Consider the following 21,776-nt stretch of genomic DNA (forward strand, 5'->3'; position numbering starts at 1 on the left):
GAATGTGTGGAAAGATTTAATAGTATAGGATTGAGGCTGCTATATTTAGGAGGCCTGCTTGCAAGGTTGGCCCTTTGCTGGCATCTGGGAACTTGGCACTTGACCTATTCCCTAACTAACAGGTATAGTTCACTGTACTTTGACACCTGCTTTCCTTCTGGGAGTCTGGAATTTTTATAGCTTCTCAGCAGAGGGTGCCTACATGACTTACCCCCAATAAAAACCTTGGGCACCTGAGGCTTTAGTGGCCTTCCCTGAGTAGAAACACTGCACATATGTTACTGAATTTTTCACTGTTGGAAACTCACTTTGTCCCCTTATGGGAGGGAGAGAGCATGAGGAAACATGTGCATGGATTTCTCCAGACTCTGCCTGTGTCATTTTCCCTTGCTGATCCTGTTGCATATCTTTTTGCTGTTATAAACCCTAACTGTGACTACAACTGTGTTGAATCCTTAGAGTCCTTCTAGTGAGTGAATGGGGGGGTGATCTTGGGGACCCCTGATACAGGAATCCAAGTAAATGTAATTTTGGTATCAGTGCCAGAGAAGTTTGGAAGCCAAGGCATTGAATGCCTAGCACCTGGCTGGGAAGCTGTGCTTGAGCCAAGTTCTCAGCAGGGCCAACCTTTACTCTTTCAAAGTGGCCAGAGTTGAACCCCTGGACTTAAGGAGTCGATGAAAGGAGACACTACACAGTTCAGCAGAGGGGAGAATACCAGTGGGAAGAAAAGAGTTCCTCATCACCCATAGGGCCTATAGCAACCGGTACTCCATTGCCAAAGATGCTCCCTTGCCCCAGTCCTAGAGACCACTGGCACCCCAGAGACCAGTGGCAGCTGCAGATCAAGTTCATGACTGTCTAAGAGGGAGATGTCTAGACCTCTTAAGTTATAGTCAGGAGCGGATGGGCACTGAGGTATTGAAGGGGAAGATGGGATTGGCTCTGACACTCCAGTGATGCCAAAACTCTTTTGTGGAACCAGGATTTCATCTGAAAGCCTAGCTGTCAAACCTGAAATAGTGACTGTGTCTCCAACTGGGAGAGGCATAGTTCCTCCCCAGTGCCCCGCTCAAGTCTGGCAGATATGAGTCCTGTGGATGTCTTTCCTGTCAAGTCTTCAACTACCAAGTCCCTGAGGCAATGGCAGTACCTAGGGCAGGGCTGGTATGGTAGTCCCCTGCTAGCCCCTACCATACCCCAGACCTAATGGAAGGTGTGGCACCCCAAAGAAGCAATTCCCTGTGCCCAGGATATCCCATAGGAGAGCTTAGAGACCCTGAAGGAAGTTGCAGAGGACAGAGACTTAAGGGCAGTGAGGGATCAGGACAGGTCTTCATCTGGGAAAATGCAAGGGTTTTCCCTGGTGGCTTGTCATGGTGGTGTTCTGGAAGGCTGCCTTCAAGCACCAGGTCATTTCTGGCCTGAGATGGGTCCAGTGTTTTGGTGATGGCGAGTTCTCTGAGGTGTCTCTGAGCAAGCAGGTGGCCCTGAGACTGCTCAGCCAGTACTTTAACCTGGCCACCTTCAGGAACCTGGTTGCTTATAGGAAGGCCATGTACCAGGCCTTGGAGAAAACCAGGGTATGAATTGGCAGGCCCTTCTCAGCAGTCCTGAAGAGCTGGAGATCAGCCAGAGTCCATGTTGGAATGGGCCCATAGGGGCTTCAAGCTGATTGGCCTCCAAACCAACAACTGACTAGCTGGTAAACTGAAGGTGGGTTGTGCAGGCAGTGAAACATGGAATCAAAAAAAAGGAAAACAGGACCTGAAGACACACAGCTGCCATTTCTGACAACTGCCTGCCATCTGAATGCCAAAAGTCAAATTGCTACAATAATGGCAGAGACCTCAGGGGAGAAGACCAGAGTCCAAAGCAAATAACTTTGGATATAACAAACAAACAAGTGCAGTCTAGAATAGGGCTTGGCAAACTTTTTATGTAAAGGGCCAGATGATAAATATTTTAGGCCTTGTGGGCTTCATGGTTTCTGTAGCAACTACTCAACTCTGCTGTTGTATAAAAGCAGCCAAATAGATAAATGAATGGACATTGCTATGTTCCAATAAAACTTTATTTGTGGACCTTGAAATTTGAATTACATATGATTTTCATGTGCCATGTGATAATATTCTGTTTTTTACATTTTCAACCATTTAAAAATATAAACACTCTTCTTAGCTCATGAGTGGTATAAAAACAGGCAGTAGACCAGATTTGTTCTGTGCATAGTTTGCCAACCCCTGGTCCAGCACTCAGCTCTTTGTCCTGTGGTAGGGGCATCTCTGTCTCCTTCTGTCCACTCTTTGAGGATGGGCTCTACCTCTGCCCAATGTGCCAGGTCCAGTTCAATTGAAGGACAGTAAAACTGAAGAAAGTAGAGACAGTAACCACTAAGTTGAACTTTAAAAGGAGAATGATTTTCCCTGTTGTCACGAATGGCAAAGATATTTTGTAGTACACTGAGCTAGAAAGGATCTTTGACTTCCTTGAATGCTGTGCAGAGTGTCCAACATGGACAGAGGCACCTGCTGGTGAAGTCCTGGACTGTGCCTGTCATCCAACACCTCTTGCCGCTCAGTGGTCTCATGATGGGGAGAGAGGATGACACCTAAGAGTCAGTTGAGGGATCCTCAACTGTGTGAGGCTCAACTCAGCTGTGTGAGGCTACTCTGTGTACCTCAGTTTTCCCACCTGCTTAGTGGGATCAGAGCCACCCTGTCTCTGGCAGGGGGAGGCTCTGAGCAGACTGAGGAGCCACCTCCTTGTGTGCTGCTCAGATCTAGCCACTGGGAGTGGTCAAATGTGGTACACATTTTTTTCTTCTAAAACTTTAGAACTTGCAATAGTAAGATTACTGGATTTTTTTTTTCCTCTCTTGCATTTATCTTCAGGAACCTGGTTGCTTATAGGAAGGCCATGTCAGAAAAACAGTAGCTAAGTCACTCAAACCACAGTGCTAACTATGGTTGTGACTTGACAAATTGCCCAAGATCCTTATCAAACAACACTATAATTTTATTTTTTAATTTTAAACTGCTTCATTTTTCACAGGGATGTGCAGTTCTGGATGAATGTGTAGATTTGGGACATTTTACAGGACAGAATGATGGTTTTCTAAGGCTGTATTGTGTAAATGTCTTTCTTGAATCATCTGACACATTCTCCTTAGCTTAGTACAGAAGCCAGGGTTGCTGTTGGGGTCCATTTAGAGTGTTTCCCCAGATGGTGATTATTTCAACAGAGCGATGTCATCATCACTTTGAGGACCTTTTTTTTTTTTTTTCCAATACCGAGGACAAGGCCACCCTTGGCTAAATCCCTCCAACTAACCACACTGTAACCCTCTGAGGAGCCCAAGAAGGAGTGGGTCAAATTATAAGCTTCCATATATCTTGTAGACAGGTATGCCTTATCAGTATCTCCCTCTCTTTCTCACTGATGTGAGGGGTGTCAAGGAGGAAGCTTAGGGCTACTGCTTAGACCCTCCTTTAGTGATGCCTTCCGCAGGGATCAGAAACATGTTCTTTTTATTTCCTCTCATTGAAGAGATGGCAGGGAAAGCTTAAGTTTCCACCCAAGATGGTTTTGTGTGTGTGTGTGTGGTGGTGTGTTTTTTTTTTTTCTTTTTTCTTTGAGTATAGTTGGTTTACAATGTTGTGTTAGTTTCAGGCACCCAAGATGTTAAAGTCTTGCCTTTTAAAATTCCATGGTAATTTGTTTTTTTTTGTTTTTTTTAATAAATAAATTATTTATTTTTGGCTGCATTGGGTCTTTGTTGCTGTCTGCAGGCTTTCTCTAGTTGTGGCAAGTGGGGGCTACTCTTCAGCGAGCAGGGGCTACTCTTCATAGCGGTGCACGGGCTTCTCATTGCAGTGGCTTTTCTTGCTGCAGAGCACAGGCTCTAGGCATGTGGGCTTCAGTAGTTGTGGCACGCAGGCTCAGTAGTTGTGGCACACAGGGTCAGTAGTTGTGGCTCGCGGGCTCTAGAGCACAGGCTCAGTAGTTGTGGCGCACAGGCTTAGTTGCTCCATGGCATGTGGGATCTTCCCGGACCAGAGCTTGAACCTGTGTCCCCTGCATTGGCAGGTGGATTCTTAACCACTGCGCCACCAAGGTAATTTGTTTTTAAGGGGAGTAAGGCAAGCTGCATTTTAGAAATGCTGTTGTAGTGGTCTTTAATACCTTCTACTCTTTACTAGTGCTCTTGTATATAAAGTAAGGAAAAACATTGAAATTTTAAAAATTCATTTTTCTTAAATCACATTTATATTTCTGTGTTTAATATTTTCATAAATTTTTTTCTGGTGGGGGTAACTGGAGCCATGTAACAAGTATGGGGAAAAAAACTACGCCTTGTCGGAACAGTTTTGCTGATTTTTAGGGTGGAAAGATGATGGGTACTTAGAATTTACCTTATTATATTTAATTAAGATCAGTATTTCTTTAAAAACATAAGTAAACAAGGAAGGGGTGTAGACCGTAGAGGTTAACTGAAGCGTTAAGGTGAGAGGTGAGAGGAGCTGAGGTCCTGGATGGGGTAAGGAGGGGCTGAGACTTCTGGTTCAGGTGAGAAGGCACAAGTGGCCACAGCTGAGACCCAGAAGGGTTCTCAGGAATAATCCTGATAGGCCTGGGTTCTCAAGGCTGCTGTTTCTTTCCCCAGTTCTGTCTTTTAAGGACTCTGCCAGACTTGGTAAAGAGGAGAAGCCTAGATATCTGGTGAGTTGGGGCCACCTTTCTCTTCTCTGAAATGCTAGTTTATTTCTCAGAGATTCAGCGCATCTCTCTTTCTTGGGGAGGGAGGCAGAGATGAACACTGAGGTGGCCATCAACGTTCGTCAGATCAGCATTCATGCCTGTGTTTGCCGTTGTGGTAGGCACTTTATAATGATTTCTGCATTTAGTTTTTTTTAACTTTCTGAGCTTATAAAAAAACATAACTAAGTTTAATATGAAGAATTTAGGGCATTCTAAAACAAGGGTAACTTTTAATAAAAACGTGGGGTTATTAACGTCCTAAAATGCACTATTAAAGTTCCCTTCATCAGAGTTCACACAAATAATTATATTACCTTAATAGTATCTCATAGCCTGGTCTTATACACTGGAATTCTTTTTAACTATTACTGAAATTTTCAAGCATATCTAAAAGTAGAAGAAAAGAGTTAATGAACCCTCGTGTATCCATCGACTTACTTCAGTAACTATCAACTCATGGCCAGTTTTATTTTTTTTAATTAATTAATTTGTGTGTGTGTGGTACGCGGGCCTCCCACCACTGCGGCCTCTCCCGTTGCGGAGCACAGGCTCCGGACGCGCAGGCTCAGCGGCCATGGCTTACAGGCCTAGCCGCTCCGTGGCACGCAGGATCCTCCCAGACCGGGTCACAAACCCGTGTCCCCTGCATGGGCAGGCAGACCCTCAACCACTGTGCCACCAGGGAAGCCCTCATGGCTAGTTTTGTTTCATCTCCAACCTTACTGAATTATTTTAAAGCAAATTTAAGACATGATACTGTTTCATCCATAATTTCAGTCCTGTGTTTATCCTTAAAACAACTTTATGAGGTAAAGAGAGTCCCCCTTTGGGAGACGTCTGGTTCAGAGGGATTTCGTGACTTTCTTATAATCACACATGAACACGTAAATTGAACTCAGATTGCTCTGACTCTCAAAGCCATGAGTTTTCTGTGAGGCCTTGTTGACTTTTTTTCGTCCTAGAAAACTATTCAATGATAAAAGAACATGGAGAATTCACCTTCTTGTTCTGATGCTTCATCCCACCCTTGCTCCCCTGATCCCATCTTCTTTTCTACACCAAAAGTGTAATTTACTAATTCTTGGCTGCAGGACTGTGTAAAATTCTGTGAACTAGCCAAACAGAATGTAAGTACACTGTCCTTATTCTCAAAGAGCCAGTAGTCTTTGGGAAATAATGCATAGAAATAGGAAATAATGACACCTGGTAATTATGATGAAGACAGTTAAAACAAAATAGTTCAGGGAAAGACATGACCAAGTGTTCGCCTGTAGCTGTTAAAACAATGCACAGCCACAAAGAATGGTCTTAGGTTTTGGATTGACAATCTAATGGTACACAATGCATTTTAACTCTGCATTAAATCTAGGTAGCTTCGTGAAAGGATACAGGACAGAAAACATAGCAGCTACATCACTGGTATTTTCCTCAGGGAATTTTGCATTAGCGATAGTCAGTTTCCAGGCCCTAGGACCACAGATACCAACCTTGATTGTCAGAGATGAGAGTGACTTGGGAGCAAATCCCTTTCTAACAGGGAAGTAACTGCCTTATTTCTACTACCTCCCCAAGACTTTATTGAGATTGCTTTGTATAATCTAGGTCCTTTGCATTTTCATTTAAATATTAGAATCAGCTTATCAGTTTCTACAGTGAGATTATTATTATTATTATTATTTTTTTTTTTTTTGTGGTGGTACGCGGGCCTCTCACTGTTGTGGCCTCTCCTGCTGCCGAGCACAGGCTCTGGACGCGCAGGCCCAGCGGCCATGGCTCATGGGCCCAGCTGCTTCGCGGCATGTGGGATCCTCCCGGACCGGGGCACGAACCTGCGTCCCCTGCATTGGCAGGCAGATTCCCAACCACTGTGCCACTGGGGAAGCCCCCAATGAGATTATTTTTTAATATAAATTTATTTATTTATTTTTGGCTGCGTTGGGTCTTGGTTGCTGTGCGCGGGCTTTCTGTAATTGCGACGAGTAGGGGCTACTCTTTGTTGCGGTGTGCAGGCTTCTCATTGCGGTGGCTTCCCTTGTCGCGGAGCACGGGCTCTAGGCACGCGGGCTTCAGTAGTTGTGGCTTGCAGGCTCTAGAGCACAGGCTCAGTAGTTGTGGTGCAAAGGCTTAGTTGCTCCGCGGCATGTGGATCTTCCCAGACCAGGGCTCAAACCCGTGTGCCCTGCATTGGCAGGCGGATTCTTAACCACCGCGCCACCAGGGAAGCCCTGCAATGAGATTTTGATTAGAATGGCTTTGCATTTTTACATCAGTATGGGGGAGAACTAACATCTTAACATTATTGAGTCTTCTGGTCCATCAACACAGTATATCTTCACTTATACAGATCTTTGTCTTAGGAATCTTAGTTTTTGATGTACATGTCCAGCACATATTTTGTTAAATTTATCTCTCAGTATTTCATGTTTTGTTTTGATGTTAGTGTATTGGAATGATACTATTTTTTAAGGTTTTTTAAAATAGTTTCAGATTTACAGAAAAATTGCAAGGACAGTATATAAAAAGAATTCCCATATATCCCACATCTAGTTTTCCCTGTTATTAACATCTTACATTAGTATGGTATTCTTGTCACAATTAATAAACCAATTTTTATGTTATTATTAACTAAGTCCATACTTTATTCAGATTTCCTTAGTTTTTACCTAATGTCCTCTTTCTGTTCCAATATCCCATTCAGGCTGTCGTACTACATTGGTTGTCATGTCTGCAAGGAGGTGTTTAGGTCAGGTATTTTATAGATTGTCCCTTAATTGGGATTTGTCCAATTTTTTTTTTTTTTTTTACATTTGGGACATTTATTATTACAAAAATAAACATCCAGCGTTCCTGTAACCGGAGAAAGTGGGTACAAATCCTCATTTTTTTAGGCGTCACTTTGAGTAAGAGATACTGTTTTAGTATTTTTCAGCTGTCATACCTCAATATCACAGATTGGGTGACTTAAACAACAGACATTTATTTTCTCATAGTTTTGGAGGCTGGAAGTCCAAGATTAAGGTGCCAGCAGGGTTGGTTTCTAGTGAGAACTTTCTTCCTGGCTTGCAGATGGCTGCCTTCTCACTGTGTGTCCTCACATGGCCTTTCCTCTGTTCACATGCACATTCCTGGCGTCTCTTCCTCTGTTTATAAGGACACCATAACTTTATGACCTAATTTAACTTTAACTATCTCCCGAAAGGCTGTGTCTTCAAATGAGTCACATTGAGGGTTAGACTTCAACCTATGAATTTTGGGGGGATGCAGTTCAGTCCATAACATTCCGTCCTCGTCCCCCCCCGCCATTCACATCCTTCTAGCATGCAAAATACATTTACCCCAAGCCAACAGCCCCAAAAGTTTTAACCCATTCCAGCATACTCCAAGTCCAAATTCTCATCTATTTATCGTTGAAATCAGGTATGGGTGAGACTTGATGTTTTTTCTGATTAGACTGAGATACAGTTTTCTGGGAGGAACACCACAGAGGTGAAATACTCTTCTTATCACATCATGCCAATGGTAGATAGTATCAGCATTACTTACCACTGTTAATGTTAACCTTGATCATTTGGCAGAAGGAGGGTTGTCAGGTTTCTACACTGTAAAGTTACTACCCTGCCTTCCCCATAACTTATACTCTGGAAAGAAGTCACTATGCAGAGCCCACTTGAAGCGTGGGTACAGTCCACCTCTTTGAGGGTCGAGTAACTACATAAATTGTTTGGAATTGTTCTGCATGGGAAATTTGTGTATTCTCCTCCATTTATTTATTTATTTGATTTATTCATTTATTTATATCAGTATGAGTCATGGTTATGTATTTTATACTTTGGGTTATAACCCAGTATCACTTTATTTTGTTGCTCATATTGTTTCAGGAGCTCTTTAGTTGGTTCTTGTGTCCCTTTGACATGCTCCCATTATTGTGTTTTTTTGCCTTTTTTAAGTACTTCCTTACTTTCTGGCTCTACAGTATGCTCCAGGCTCATTTTGTTTATGTCCTGCTCCAGTCCTCAGATCAGCCGTTGCTCCTTTCATTGGAGAATGATATTAGAAACCAAGATCTGTATGCTAGGTGTGCCCTTTGCTACTGGAGTGTCATTGCTTCCAGGCCCTCTCAGCTGACAGAGAAAAGAAATGTGGTTGTGTATACTAATCTCTGTATATACTCGTTTATAAATATTTCTTTATGTAATTATATTAAGCTAAAGATGAGTTTGTTCTGATGCCTCCAGCTCAAATCCATTACCACATGGGTCATTCTAGCCTCCTCACCTTGCTTATTTATAACCTCCCACCAACAGTGAGAAACCTGACTTCCACTATTCACCATCCATTCACTTAATTTTTCAATTCCAGTTTATAAGTATAGTGACTTCAGAATTGTTTACCTGTGCCCCTGTGGAAACAACTTTATCAATTAGCATATAGTACTTATTTATATATAGTTCCTTTTGTCTACAGATGCCACTCATTTCCAAAGTAAACTACTTAGATTAGCTCCTTTTTTCTCCACCACCTTTAGGGAGGTTATTTCATATATTTGTAATACATTTTTTTCACATTCTTCATTCCATCCTGGGATCCCCTGACCTCCTAAATGAATTTTTAAAATTTACACACATTAAGGTTTATACTTTGTGCTGTAAGGTTCTGGGGTTTTGATAAGTGCATAGTGCCACGTATCCACCATTACAGTATTATGCAGAATAGTTTCACCCCTCTAAAAAAATCCTTGCTTCACCAGCTAAACCCTCCTGTTTTTTTTTTCCTTTGGCTGCACCACACAGCATGTGGGATCTTAGTTCCTTGACCAGGGATCGAACCCGTGCCTCCTGCAGTGGAAGCGCAGAGTCTTAACTGCTGGACCGCCAGGTAAGTCCCTGATTTTGTTTCTTTAGCCTGTTTTTAAGGTGAATTACATTGATTGCTTTTCAAGTGTTGAACCAGCTCTGCAAACCTATAGTAAGTCCCCCCTGGTTATGGTGTATAGTTCTTCTTATACATTTTTGGGTTTGATTTGCTTGTATTTTGTTGGGGGTTTTTGTGTCTGTATTCATTAGATATACTGATCTGTGGTTTTCCTTTCTAATGTCTTTGTCTGGTTTGGGGTATTCTAATGTCTTTTCTGGTATTAGGGTAATGCTGGCCTCATAGATGAGTTAGGAAGGGCTCCCCCTGCTTCTGTTTTCTGGAAGAGGTGTGGAAGTCTTTTGTGGTACAAAAGTTTTAATTTTGATGCAGTCCAGTTTATTTATTTTTTCTTTATGGATCATGGTTTTGGTGTCATGACTAAGAACTCTGCCTAGCCCTAGGTCTTGAAGGTGTTCTCTTATATTTTCTTCTAAAAGTTTTATAGTTTTACATTTAAATCTAATATCCATTTTGAATAATTTTTTGTATAAAGTATGAGGTTTTAGGTTGATGTTAATTTTTTTACCCGTGGATGTCCAGTTGTTCCAGCACAATTTTTTGAAACGACTCTTCTTCCTCTATTGAATTGCTTTTGCACCTTCATCAAAAATCAATTTGATGTACTCATGTTGGCTTCTTTCTGGGTTCTCAGTACTCTTTCATTGATTTGTGTCTATTCTTCCACCAATATTATGCTGTTTTGGTTATTGTAGTGACCAAATAGTAAGTAATAATTTTAATATCAGGTATAGTGACTCTCTCACTTTGTTCTTCTGCTTCCTTTGCCTTATCATATAAACTGGAGAATAAGCTTGTCTGTATCTACAAAATATCTCGAGATTTTGATAGGAATTGTTTTAAATCTATAGATGATTTTGGGGAGAATTGACATCTTCACTGTGTCAAGTCTTGCAAGCCATGAACATGGTGTGTCTCTCCATTTAGTTAGATCTTTGCTTTCTTTCATCACCATAAAGACTCTGTACAAATTTTACTGGATTTATGTTTTAGCTATCTCATTTTCTTGAAATGATTGCAAATGGCATTATGTTTTTAATTTGTTTCCATGTGGTCATTGCTAGTATATAGGAATGTGATTGACTTTTCTGTGGTCTTCTTGTATCTTGTGGCCCTCATGGACTCATTTATTAATTCTGTGATCTATTTTGTAGATTATTTTGGATTTTCTACATAGACAACCATGTTATCTGCAAATAGGGACAGTTCTGTTTCTTCCTTACCAAATGTCTATGCTCTTATTTCCTTTTCTTGCCTTATTGCCTTGGCTGGAGTGTTTGATTACTTTTTGAGAACCAAAAATTATTTATCTTTAAAGTCAGTTCTCACTTAAATATAAAACATTATATTGCTTAATTATAATAAATAGTAATAACAAATATTTACTTCATGTCAGGCATTGATCTAAGCACTTATTAATTCATTTAATCCAACAACCCTGAAAGTAGATGTCATTATCAAACCCATTTTATAGATGTAGAAACTAAGACAGAGAGCTTATGTAAGTTACCCAAGGTTACATATTTTATAAAGTAATGGAGCTGGGATTTGGATTTGTGGCATTTGGTTCTGCAGGTTGGGTTCTTAACACATCCATTGTGCAAAAATCCTGGCTTTCCTTCTAGCTGAGCCAGTCTTATGCTTAAGTGAGGGAAGTAGAGGGGGAAGAGAAAGCAAGAAAGAAATGGAAAAGTTGCTGGAACATGAAAGACACAAGGTGTGAGCAAGAGAAAGTGTGAGACCTGATGTAAGAAGAATAGGGGAAAGATTATTAAGAATATGAGGACCAGAATATGCCAGAAGAAGCTGGTCATGGAAAGCTTGAGAGGGCCCCCACGCCATTCCCCCCATAGGTCTTGGCTGCCTAATTGTGGGTCCCAGCTTGTTGTCTAGAAATATGTCTTCCCTCCTACACTATACAAAGCCTGATTGCCTGGGCTGTCAGGGTGTGTATTTGACATCTCTCCCCAAACCCACACACCCAGTGATTTCTGTATTTGTACCTAGTTTCCCACTCTCAATTCAGCATCATTATTATTCTTTACTCCTTTTGCCACTTCTGTGTATTGGATTTTAAATCTATTTTAGAATCTAGCTCTGAAGCAAGACTGCCTAGAAGCTCTGGCTTGGTAACCTTGTGGCTCAGTCCACCACCTCAGCCCCCCAACTGTGGTCTTTGATGTGACAGAAACTTAATTAGTTTAGTTGTAGAACCTGGAGTATACATCACCAACTCCTAGGGTGTGAAAAACCACTTAGAAGGTGGGCTAGATAGAAGACTGAAATAGACCTGAGAATAGGAGGAAGCAAGTCAGAAAATAGGCATTCAGGGTGATCAAAGATAGCTGAGAATGATGTACACATGTCCCTCAATTCCACAGACTGAAGGAGCTTGATAGTTAAAAATCTAGGGCAAGGCAGTAGTGACACAGACAACCCAGAGGTTGCAGCAGATGGTAATGGATTAAATAATGCTTAAATTCAATAGAAGTAAGTAATTTGGTGACCACCATGAGACTTGAGGGCAACACCACCTTTTAGGCATAACTAAAGAGAGAAAATGTCCCTGAATATACCTATTCTAATAAGAAGAGACCTGATGAGAAAGCATGTGGTATGGTTCTAGTATGCAAAAAGTTGAAGCAAGGTTTCTGAGACTTGGAAGAAATAAAGAGGTGAGAGAAAACTGGTGCATGACGGAAGAAAAAGCAGCTTACAGTGAAGGGAATAAGGGCTCTGGAACCGTGAAGGACTGTTTCCCAGTCCTGTTGTTTTCTTGTCATTTGGGGAAGTTCTCTGGGCCTCAGTGTTCTTTCTCTGAAATAAAGACTGTAATATCATTCTTACAGTGATGATCTTGCGATGTAGTTTCATAAAATGTAAATATGTTCCTTAAAAATTTTTCCATAGATTAAGGTTAAACTTCATTTAACTGGAAATGCCATTCTCAGGAACCACTACTTGCCATCCTCCCTGCCAACCATTTTATATGTTCAAATATTGCCCTACATATTAAGAGGTTGGAGGGCTTTACAAAAGGTAATGTCAAAATATATACAGTGATAGGGATCTTATAAATTGCTTTTCTCAAGCAGAGAAATCTGTGTGTGAGTGTGTGTGAGTGTGTGTGTGTGTGTGCGTGTGCGCACGCACGCACCCAGTGACCTTTATTAAGCTGGCCAGATGTTCAGTACGTAGTTAAGTCTTTTTTTTTTTAAATACATTTATTTATTTATTTACTTTTGGCTGCGTTGTGTCTTCGTTGCTGCCCGTGGGCTTTCTCTAGCTGCGGTGAGTGGGGGCTACTCTTTGTTGCGGTGCGTGGGCTTCTCTTGTTGCGGAGCACGGGCTCTAGGCGCGAGGACTTCAGTAGTTGCAGCATGCGGGCTCGGTAGTTGTGGCTCACCGGCTCTAGAGCACAGGCTCAGTTGTTGTGGTGCAAGGGCTTAGTTGCTCCACGGCATGTGGGATCTTCGCAGACCAGGGCTCAAACCCATATCCCCTGCATTGGCAGGTGGATTCTTAACCACTGCACCACCAGGGAAGTCCCATAGTAGGTCTTGACCAGGCTGGTTCACTACAGTGCCCCACCTTGCCTCCTTGCCTGCGCTCCCCATCTCACCCAGACCCCACACATAGAGGCACCTCTCAGAACCCAAACACATGACTGGTTCAGGCAGCAACTGTCCACTCCTGATGAATGCTCTTAGGCGCAAGCCTTCAGAGTGGCCGATAATTTGGCAGTTAACCAGCAGGCTGAAGGAATACAGTTTGAATCCTTTGATAAAGCTTGGCGTGCCTCAGCACTATCTCCTTTTGTTCAGAGAAATATATTTTAATCAGAGTTAACAAATACTCATTCTAGACCTGGCATGAGGCACTCACATTTTTCTCTACAGTCCGAGTTGCCTCTTATTTTTTCTCTAATCTTCATCATTTCTTAATGCCCAGTACCCTGCCTCTGTGCTGCCTTTCCTTACTTCTATAGCTTGTCTTCTACCCTCCATTCGAATTTCATCTATTATAAGTTGTCACATTCATACTCCTGAACTCTGCTTTAATGTTTTCTCATTGATTCAAAAATAATTTTCCCAATTAAAATGTAAGCGTTTTAGGGCAAGGAGTGTGTCTTATAGATTAGTCCTGCTTTCTGCATGTTATAACACCAAACCAAGTGTGGAGTAATGCCCAGCTCTGCAAACCCTCAGATCCGTTACTTATGTAGCGAGATTCTTCAGGACAGCCAGTTCCATTCTCCATGTGAAAATTGATGGTGACTTGATGAGTATGAATTTGTTGGTTGATTTAGGGACCAGTGAAATTCGAGGATGTGGTTGTGATTTTCACTGAGGCAGAGTGGAAGAGATTGAGCCTTGAGCAGAGGAACCTATACAAAGAAGTGATGCTGGAGAATTTCAGGAATCTAGTCTTGTTGGGTGAGGATATGTTCTCTTCCTTAAATTTTCCATTCATATATTTATTGACCATATAGCCAGCCAATGTTCTAAGCTCTTAGAACACATCTCTGAATAAAACAATAAAGCATTTTTTTGGTCATTCTAGTATAGTGACACTGACATATACAATAAATAGCATATATAAGTAAATTATGTATGTTAGAGGATAATAAGCTCTACATAGTTTTAAAATATGTGTAATATATACAAATATAAGTAGAGCAGAATAAGGGGGATCCAGGGTGCCGGGGTGTAGAGGCAGGGGTGGGTGATCACGGTAGGCCTCTGTGAGGAGATGGGTGTGAGTAAAGGCTTGAAGGAGGTAAGGAAGTTAGATATGTGGATGTAGTGGGAGACTCTTCTGTGCCGGGGAACAACCAGTGCTGAGACCCCGAGATAGGAAAGGAAGGAGGCCGGCGTGATCAGAGCACAGAGAGCAAGGAGGAGAGGAAGGTAATAGGAGAGGCCTCTCTGTGTCCTAGAAGTTAAAAAAGCTTATAGTGTAATTAAATCTGTCCGTTTTGTGTTTTATAGGTTATTTGATATTATAATCATATTTTTCTTCATTTATCTAAAACCTGAAACAGATTACTTGTCTAGGATGGTAAATACAAAATTATTCTGGATATTCCTGCATTCTTAAGAGTCCTGTTTTCAGAGTTGCACATAAATTTCTGTCAGAAGCTTTTTCAAGAATTTTCTCTATTTGGCATAGCTATGAATTAATTAATTCTGATTTATTTTTGTCTGCTTGGATCTGTTATGTACTGTTTTCCTCGGTTTGAATTGGCCCCATTTCACTCCAGTTGGCTTCTGACCTAGTTTCTCCATCTGCCTCAGTGAAGATTCACCCATTTAAATTTGCTTTCAGCTGGCCAAACTAATTTGGTCTTGTTTTTACCTGGTTTCGTCTGGTGGTCTTCTTCTGTGTCTCTGCGCTCATGCATTTCATTGATTCTGAGAACTATATTAAAATTATCTCAAAGTAAATTAATCTTTACATGGAAACTTTGGATCCTGTTGGGTCCATTTCAGACTTTAAACTGTTTTGCTGCACTTGATTCATCCTTCCTTTTCTCTCTATATTTTTCTTTTATTGATGTATTACTTAAAACAAATCCCAAATAATGTGACATACCACTCCTAAATATATCACAATGTAACTAAGAAATAAGGACTTTTTTTTTTTTCATACGTAACCACATTATCTGTGGGGCTTCAGTATCATCTGACACTTGGTCTGTGTTCAAATTTACCTGATCATCTCAAAAAAGTCTTTTTGAGAATTTGAATCAGGATCCAGACAAGATCCACACATTCCATTTTTTAAAAATGTTCCTTAAATCTGTATCAGTTCTTCCTCCCTCTTCTGGTTTTTCTCTCAAGGCCGTGGATCTGTCTGTAATGCTCTGAATCTAGAATATAAATCTATTTTAGATAATATTCTAAAGTAATTTTTACACAGTAGGTTGTAAATCAAGGGAGAATAGTTTTGAACTTTATCAAGAAGTATTCACCAGGGACTTCCCTGGTGGCGCAGTGGTTAAGAATCCGCCTGCCAATGCAGGGGACACAGGTTCAATCCCTGGGCTGGGAAGATCCCACATGCTGCGGAGCAACTAAGCCTGTGTGCCACAACTACTAAGCCTGCGCTCTAGAGCCTACAAGCCACAACTGCTGAGCCTGCATGCCACAACTACTGGTGCCCACATGCCTAGAGCCCGCTCACCACAAGTAGAGAAAGCCCATGTGGAGCAGTGAAGACCCAACGCAGCCATAAATATGTAGATAGATATCTAGATAAATAGATAGATAGATAGATAGATAAAATGCCATTTGCAGAAAAAAAAAACAGAAGTGTTCATCAGCATGAAGAACATAGGAATTCCCTGGTGGTCCATTGGTTAGGGCTCGGCGCTTTTACTGCCGTGGCCCGTGTTCAATCCCTGGTCAGGGAACTAAGATCCTGCAAGCTGTGCAGCATGACTGGAAAAAGAAAAATGAAAACATCACATGACCAATGGCATTGCTGGTTGTAGTGTTTGAGTTACCACCCATACAGCACACCTATGTCTGTCACCAATATAGTATACACATGTCATCAGTAAGGCACATCCATGTCTGTCTGCATTTGTAACTGTCATGTCCACAGTGATCTGCCTGTAGCTGTAAGCATCTCATTGCTTCATTATGTCTCCTAATGTAGTCCTGTGAAATTCATATTGAAATACATAATTTTTTATTGTAAATTACTTGCTTTTATTTCTCTTTTATATTTTGGTTAGGGCATTACATTCTTTTTAAAAAATTCTGTGTATGGGGACATTTTATTAAATATGAATCTCATTGCAAGACAGTAAATGAGATGTTACAAGACATAGACTATGAAAAGGAGCCTTTGATTCTGACAGTATTGAGAACGTGTCAGTCTTCTGCCTAACCTTTTAAGTTCTTTTTTAATTAACTCTGTTCCTATCACTTATTCATGCAAAAGTATTTATTAACTATTATATGTTAGGTCCAGTTCTGGGTTCTTGGAATATATGAGTAGTATATCTGGGAGAAGGGTGTTCCAGACATCGGAACCAGCCAGTGCAAGGCATCAGGAGGGAGTTCAGTGTGACTCAGATTGGAGGGAATGAAGGATGGAGTATAGATGGAGTCAGAAAGCCGATAGGTTGTGAAAGAATGTGGAACCCAGTGGGCCACTCTCAGGGCTTGATTTTTACTCTGAACGTTACGGGGTTTTTTGGTTTTTTTAAAAAATAAGGTAAAGAGTTCTATTTATTAGGAATGTAGAATAAAGAAGGAAGAGATTGGAATGGGCTTTAGTCACCTGCTCCCATCCCATTCTTCTATTCTTGATCCCAGGGCAGAACTCTCATGGCTCTAGGGAATACTTCCTTTGGATGGATGAGGGTCCAGGCAGGATTGGTCTCAGTAGATCCTCTGGAGCAGCATGGCTTAGCCACCCCTCATTCTGTCCTGAGAGTCAGTGCAGTTGGACTGGGTGTCTGGGAATCTCCTGATCAGGAGATCTGGATGGCTTTGTAGCCCTAGACTGTGGTCAAAGCCCAGAATACCTCCTGTCCCCAGATTTAGTCTATAGGCCAAATTTGGTGAGTTTTTCCCCAAACAGATCGTTCTATGTCAGGGGGTTTAATTCTCACTGGCTTCTTTTCTCCAGAGACCTAGTCAAAGCAGCAAGAGTCTCATTATTTGCTTCGAAGCTTTTTTTTTTTCCCCCTTAAGGACAGATTTAGTAGAAAATAATCCTTTGTATGCTGATTAGTTCAGAGTTATCTGTGGTTTGTATAGTATTTAAGAGCACATCCCAAACCCTGTTTTGTTTCTTCTTTCTTTGTGACTGTGAACAAGTTACTTAACCCTGCTAAACTATTCTCTGCTGCCTTCTGCATTGGAGACACCAGACTGAGTGACTCCTACATCAATCTACTCTTGCTTCTCACAGGAAAAGTCACAAAGTATGTTCCCATGTAGGTCATAGGATTGTTCTCTCTTGTTGGAAATAAACGGTTGTAGCTGTGTGTGTCAGTGTAACTGGTTATGGCTTAGAAGATAATTTTAGTGTAAGTGCAGATACAAAGTTGAAGATGCCTCTGATGCTTACTTGGAAGATTATTTATTGGAATAATATATAGAATAATAGGTTCTGCTGTGGGTTTTGGGGTTTTTTTTTTTGATTCAAGTAAAAGATGTGAAATGTAAAAACTGACTACAGTACATAATCTGAATCTAATCACAGGAAAATGTCAGCAACATTCTATACATATTCTAGAACACGAGGAGTGTTCCCTCAAAAAAGAACTCTGTTCTTCAGAAATGCCAGTCTCATGAAAGAGACACTAAAGGAAACTAAAGAAATATGAAAACTAATTGTAATATCTGATAGTAGACTAAATCCTGTACTGTGGGGAAAATGCTATAAAGGACATTATTGGATCCATTGACAAAATTGCAATATATATGATAGTTAAAGTATTATGTAAATGTTAACTTTACCAGAGTTCAAGCGGAAGTTTTCGCGGGGCAACTGAGAAGGACACAGTTAAGATGGAGTTTCCAGCCCAGTGAGTCTGAGGGCCAGACCATGACCCCATAAAGCATGATCTCCTGTCCAGACTGTGGCAGGTGTTGAAGGAACTTTCAAATTCTGTGGAAAACCTTTACCTACAGAGGAGCACGAGGGGTCCCAGACCTTTGTCAAGCCGTCTATGACATCCTCCCAAGCTTGGACTCCTCCCCTGAAATCTACATTCATATATATCAGACTGCCTGCTTGACATCTATTGGATGTCCCATAAGTGTCTCCACATGCCCAGAACTAAGCTCCTGATATGACTGCCACCCCCCACCTGCCCCTTCCATAGACTATCCCATCGAGGTAACAGCAGTTCAGCTTATTCAGTTTCTCAGACCATGGAGTCATCCTCAAGTCCTCTTTCTCTCCCACCCCATGACTGCAGCCCTCCAGCAGATCTCATCATCTCTCCCTTTAAAAGTCAATGCCAAGGGCTTCCCTGGTGGCGCAGTGGTTGAGAGTCTGCCTGCCGATGCAGGGGACACGGGTTCGTGCCCCGGTCCGGGAAGATCCCCCATGCCGCGGAGTGGCTAGGCCCGTGAGCCATGGCCGCTGAGCCTGCTCATCCGGAGTCTGTGCTCCGCACCGGGAGAGGCCACAACAGTGAGAGGCCCGTGTACTGCAAAAAAAAAAAAAAAAATGCCAATGCCGAGGACTCCCTGATGGCACAGTGGTTAAGAATCCACCTGCAGGGCTTCCCTGGTGGTGCAGTGGTTGAGAGTCTGCCTGCCGATGCAGGGGACGCGGGTTCGTGCCCGGGTCCGGGAGGATCCCACACGCCACGGACCGGCTGGGCCTGTGAGCCGTGGCAGCTGAGCCTGTGCGTCCGGAGCCTGTGTTCCGCAACGGGAGAGGCCACAACAGTGAGAGGCCTGCGTACAGCAAAAAAAAAAAAAAAAAGAAAAAAGAAAGTGAATATCCCTACTTTTATGAGACACACACTGAAGTATTTAGGGGTAAAGGGCATTGATGTATGCAGTTTACTCTCAAATGATTCAAAGAAAAAAAAATACATACATATACGTATGCACACATATACATATATAACATACAAATGTTAGCAGTAGGTAATTAGGGTAAAGGGTATACAGCTGTTCTTTGTATTGTCCTTATTCTTGCACCTTTTCTGTACATTTGAAATTATTTCCAAATAAAAAGTCAAAAGAAGCTGAATGGAAATATAGGTCTGGTGAAGCATGTCTTGGAGAGACAGACATTAACGGCTGTGAATGATTAATGGGCCAGTTCTTACTATAAGACAAGGAAGAAAAGCCCAGCCAGCCCTTCCTCTGACTACTTTGACTGAAAACTTTCTTTCTTCAGCAGATTCAAAGCCAGAAGTCCATCCCTGGCCCCTTTGCCCTCTGCCCTCTGGCCTTTGACGGTCAGCAATTTCTCAGCCACCATGAACTCTGCAGTCATCTTATTCCATATTCATGTGCAGGAAATCAACTCCAACCAGGGGATCCTTGCCCAGATGACCACCAGCAGCGGCAGCAACAACATTCTGATAAAAACCACTGGGGGGCCAAAGCAGAAGATCAAGGAATGGGATCTACACCTTTGTTTTGGAGTACAAATGAGAAGCGGACTTAATTGGTTTTCTCTAGCCCACCCCAGGGACCACCAGTAAGCTCTCAGGGAGGCAACAAAGTGTTGAAGGTACAGCTCAGTCCAGCCCAGGGGTAAGCTCTGGGGAAGCAGACAACATTCCTGAGAGGGTAGAACTCTCAGGATTTGGAGCAGTCAGGTTTAGAGGTGTGGACTAGGTTTTAGCCAGAAGTCAAGCCTCTTCAGACACAGGCTGTCACAAGCGGAGATATCTCCTGTGTGCAGAAAGTGTGGGCGAAGCTTTAGCAGGAAGTCACATTTCAACAGACATCAGAGGACACACAGGGGAAAAGCCTTATATATGTGGGGAGTTGTGGGCAAGGCTTTATAGATAAGTCACCCCTCTACAACCACCAGAGTACATGCTCAGGTGAGAAGCTTTATGTATGCAGGGAAGTGTGGGCAAGCTTTTAGCCACAAGTCACATACACACAAGGGAGAAGCCCTTTGCATGATGTGTGGGCGAGGCATTAGTGAAAAGTCAGACCTCATTAAGCACTAGAGGATTCACACAGGGGATAAGCCTTATGTGTGCAGGAACTGTAGCCAGGGCTTTAGGGTGAAATCACACCTCATCACACACCACAGGACACGTTCAGATGAGAAGCCTTTTGTTTGCAGGGAGTGTGGGTGGGGTTTTAGCCTCAAGATAATCCTAAACACACACCAGAGGACACACACAGGAGAGAAGCCTTACGAGTTGCAGGGTATGTGGGCGAGACTTCAGCCACAAGTCAGCTCTCAGCACGCATCAGAGGGTGCCCTCAGGGGAAAAGTCTTATGTGTGCAGGGAATGTGGGCAAGGCTTTAGCCATAAGTCAGCCCTCATCAGACACCAGAGAACACACTCAGGGAAAAGCCTTAGGTGTGCAAGGAGTGAGAGTATGACTTTAGCAACAAGTCAGTTGTCAGCCACATCAGAGGGCACACTCAAGGGAGAAGCCTTGATTGTGAGGTAGTGTGGGTGAGGCTTTAGCTGGACATCACTCCTCATCACAGAGCAGAGGACATGCTCAAGGAGAAGCCTGACAGGGAGTGAGGGTAAGGTGTTAGCTGGAGGTGACCTCATAAGAAACACTGGGAGTCAAATCTCTCCACCATCCATTACCACCCTGCTAGAGCTCTGCGAGGGCTTCAGGGACAGTCTTCTGACCCCTTACACCCTCTGTGAGTATGAAGATGGCAGAGGTCTAGCCTCTGAGAACAGAGGTACCAAGTGATGGTCCTCTTGGAGAAGTGGTCTTTGCTTCTATCTACTTCCTTCTTCAGCTGTGTCCTTCTGTTGGCTTCTATGACACTTTCCTGTTCTATTTTTGTCTATGTCTCTAGCCTTTGATGCATCCTCTTCTACCCCACTTTAGGTGTTACTCAGGGTTCAGTCTCACCCTCCAATCTGAGGGACTCCTTAACCATGTCTCCTTCCTAACTCTCCAGTTCCAAACCCAGGTCCCTTTAACCACACCCCCATATTCTTCAGTCTCAGGATCTAAACCTCAAAACCATGTTATTTGGCCCTCCAAGGACAGGGATAAGGTTACTAGCAATGCCCCACCATTGGCCTTCCAATACCAGGTTTTAGGGTTTTTGAACACAGCCCCTCCTGAGCCCTTCAATCTCAGTGCCCAGTCTTTTAGCCACACTCTCACATCAGTCCTCCAGTAATTGTTCTAAGGCCCTTTGAACCAAACCCACTTTCACTTATCTTACATTCCCAGGGCCCATGTGGCCCAGGTTCCTGATAGTTCGCCTGACTTTATTCTTGGCCCTACTGCTATATGTCATTGGTATACCCTGGAGGGCTGTCTACTCAGGCCCCAGTGTCTTTATTTGCCAAGAGGATATTTGCCACAGAGAGGGAGGAGAGAGATTTTTTTGTAACACCCCCCCCACCACCACCACCAAAATCTGGCTTG

The 21,776-nt window shown here is 42.5% G+C and overlaps 1 protein-coding gene across 1 annotated transcript; it reads left to right on the forward strand.

Annotated features, from left to right (window-relative positions):
- Positions 1-1,376: 1,376 nt before the first annotated feature.
- Positions 1,377-20,902, forward strand: ZNF589 (zinc finger protein 589). Its single transcript, XM_007446221.1, is given in 9 exon segments — positions 1,377-1,583; positions 4,681-4,722; positions 14,003-14,129; positions 19,576-19,615; positions 19,617-19,933; positions 19,936-20,004; positions 20,007-20,071; positions 20,282-20,394; positions 20,863-20,902. Coding segments are annotated over 9 exon segments (1,020 nt in total).
- The last annotated feature ends 874 nt before the right edge of the window (positions 20,903-21,776 follow it).

The sequence above is a fragment of the Lipotes vexillifer genome, unplaced genomic scaffold (genome assembly GCF_000442215.2).
Source record: "Lipotes vexillifer unplaced genomic scaffold, Lipotes_vexillifer_v1.1 scaffold491, whole genome shotgun sequence".
Classification (NCBI taxonomy): domain Eukaryota; kingdom Metazoa; phylum Chordata; class Mammalia; order Artiodactyla; family Lipotidae; genus Lipotes; species Lipotes vexillifer.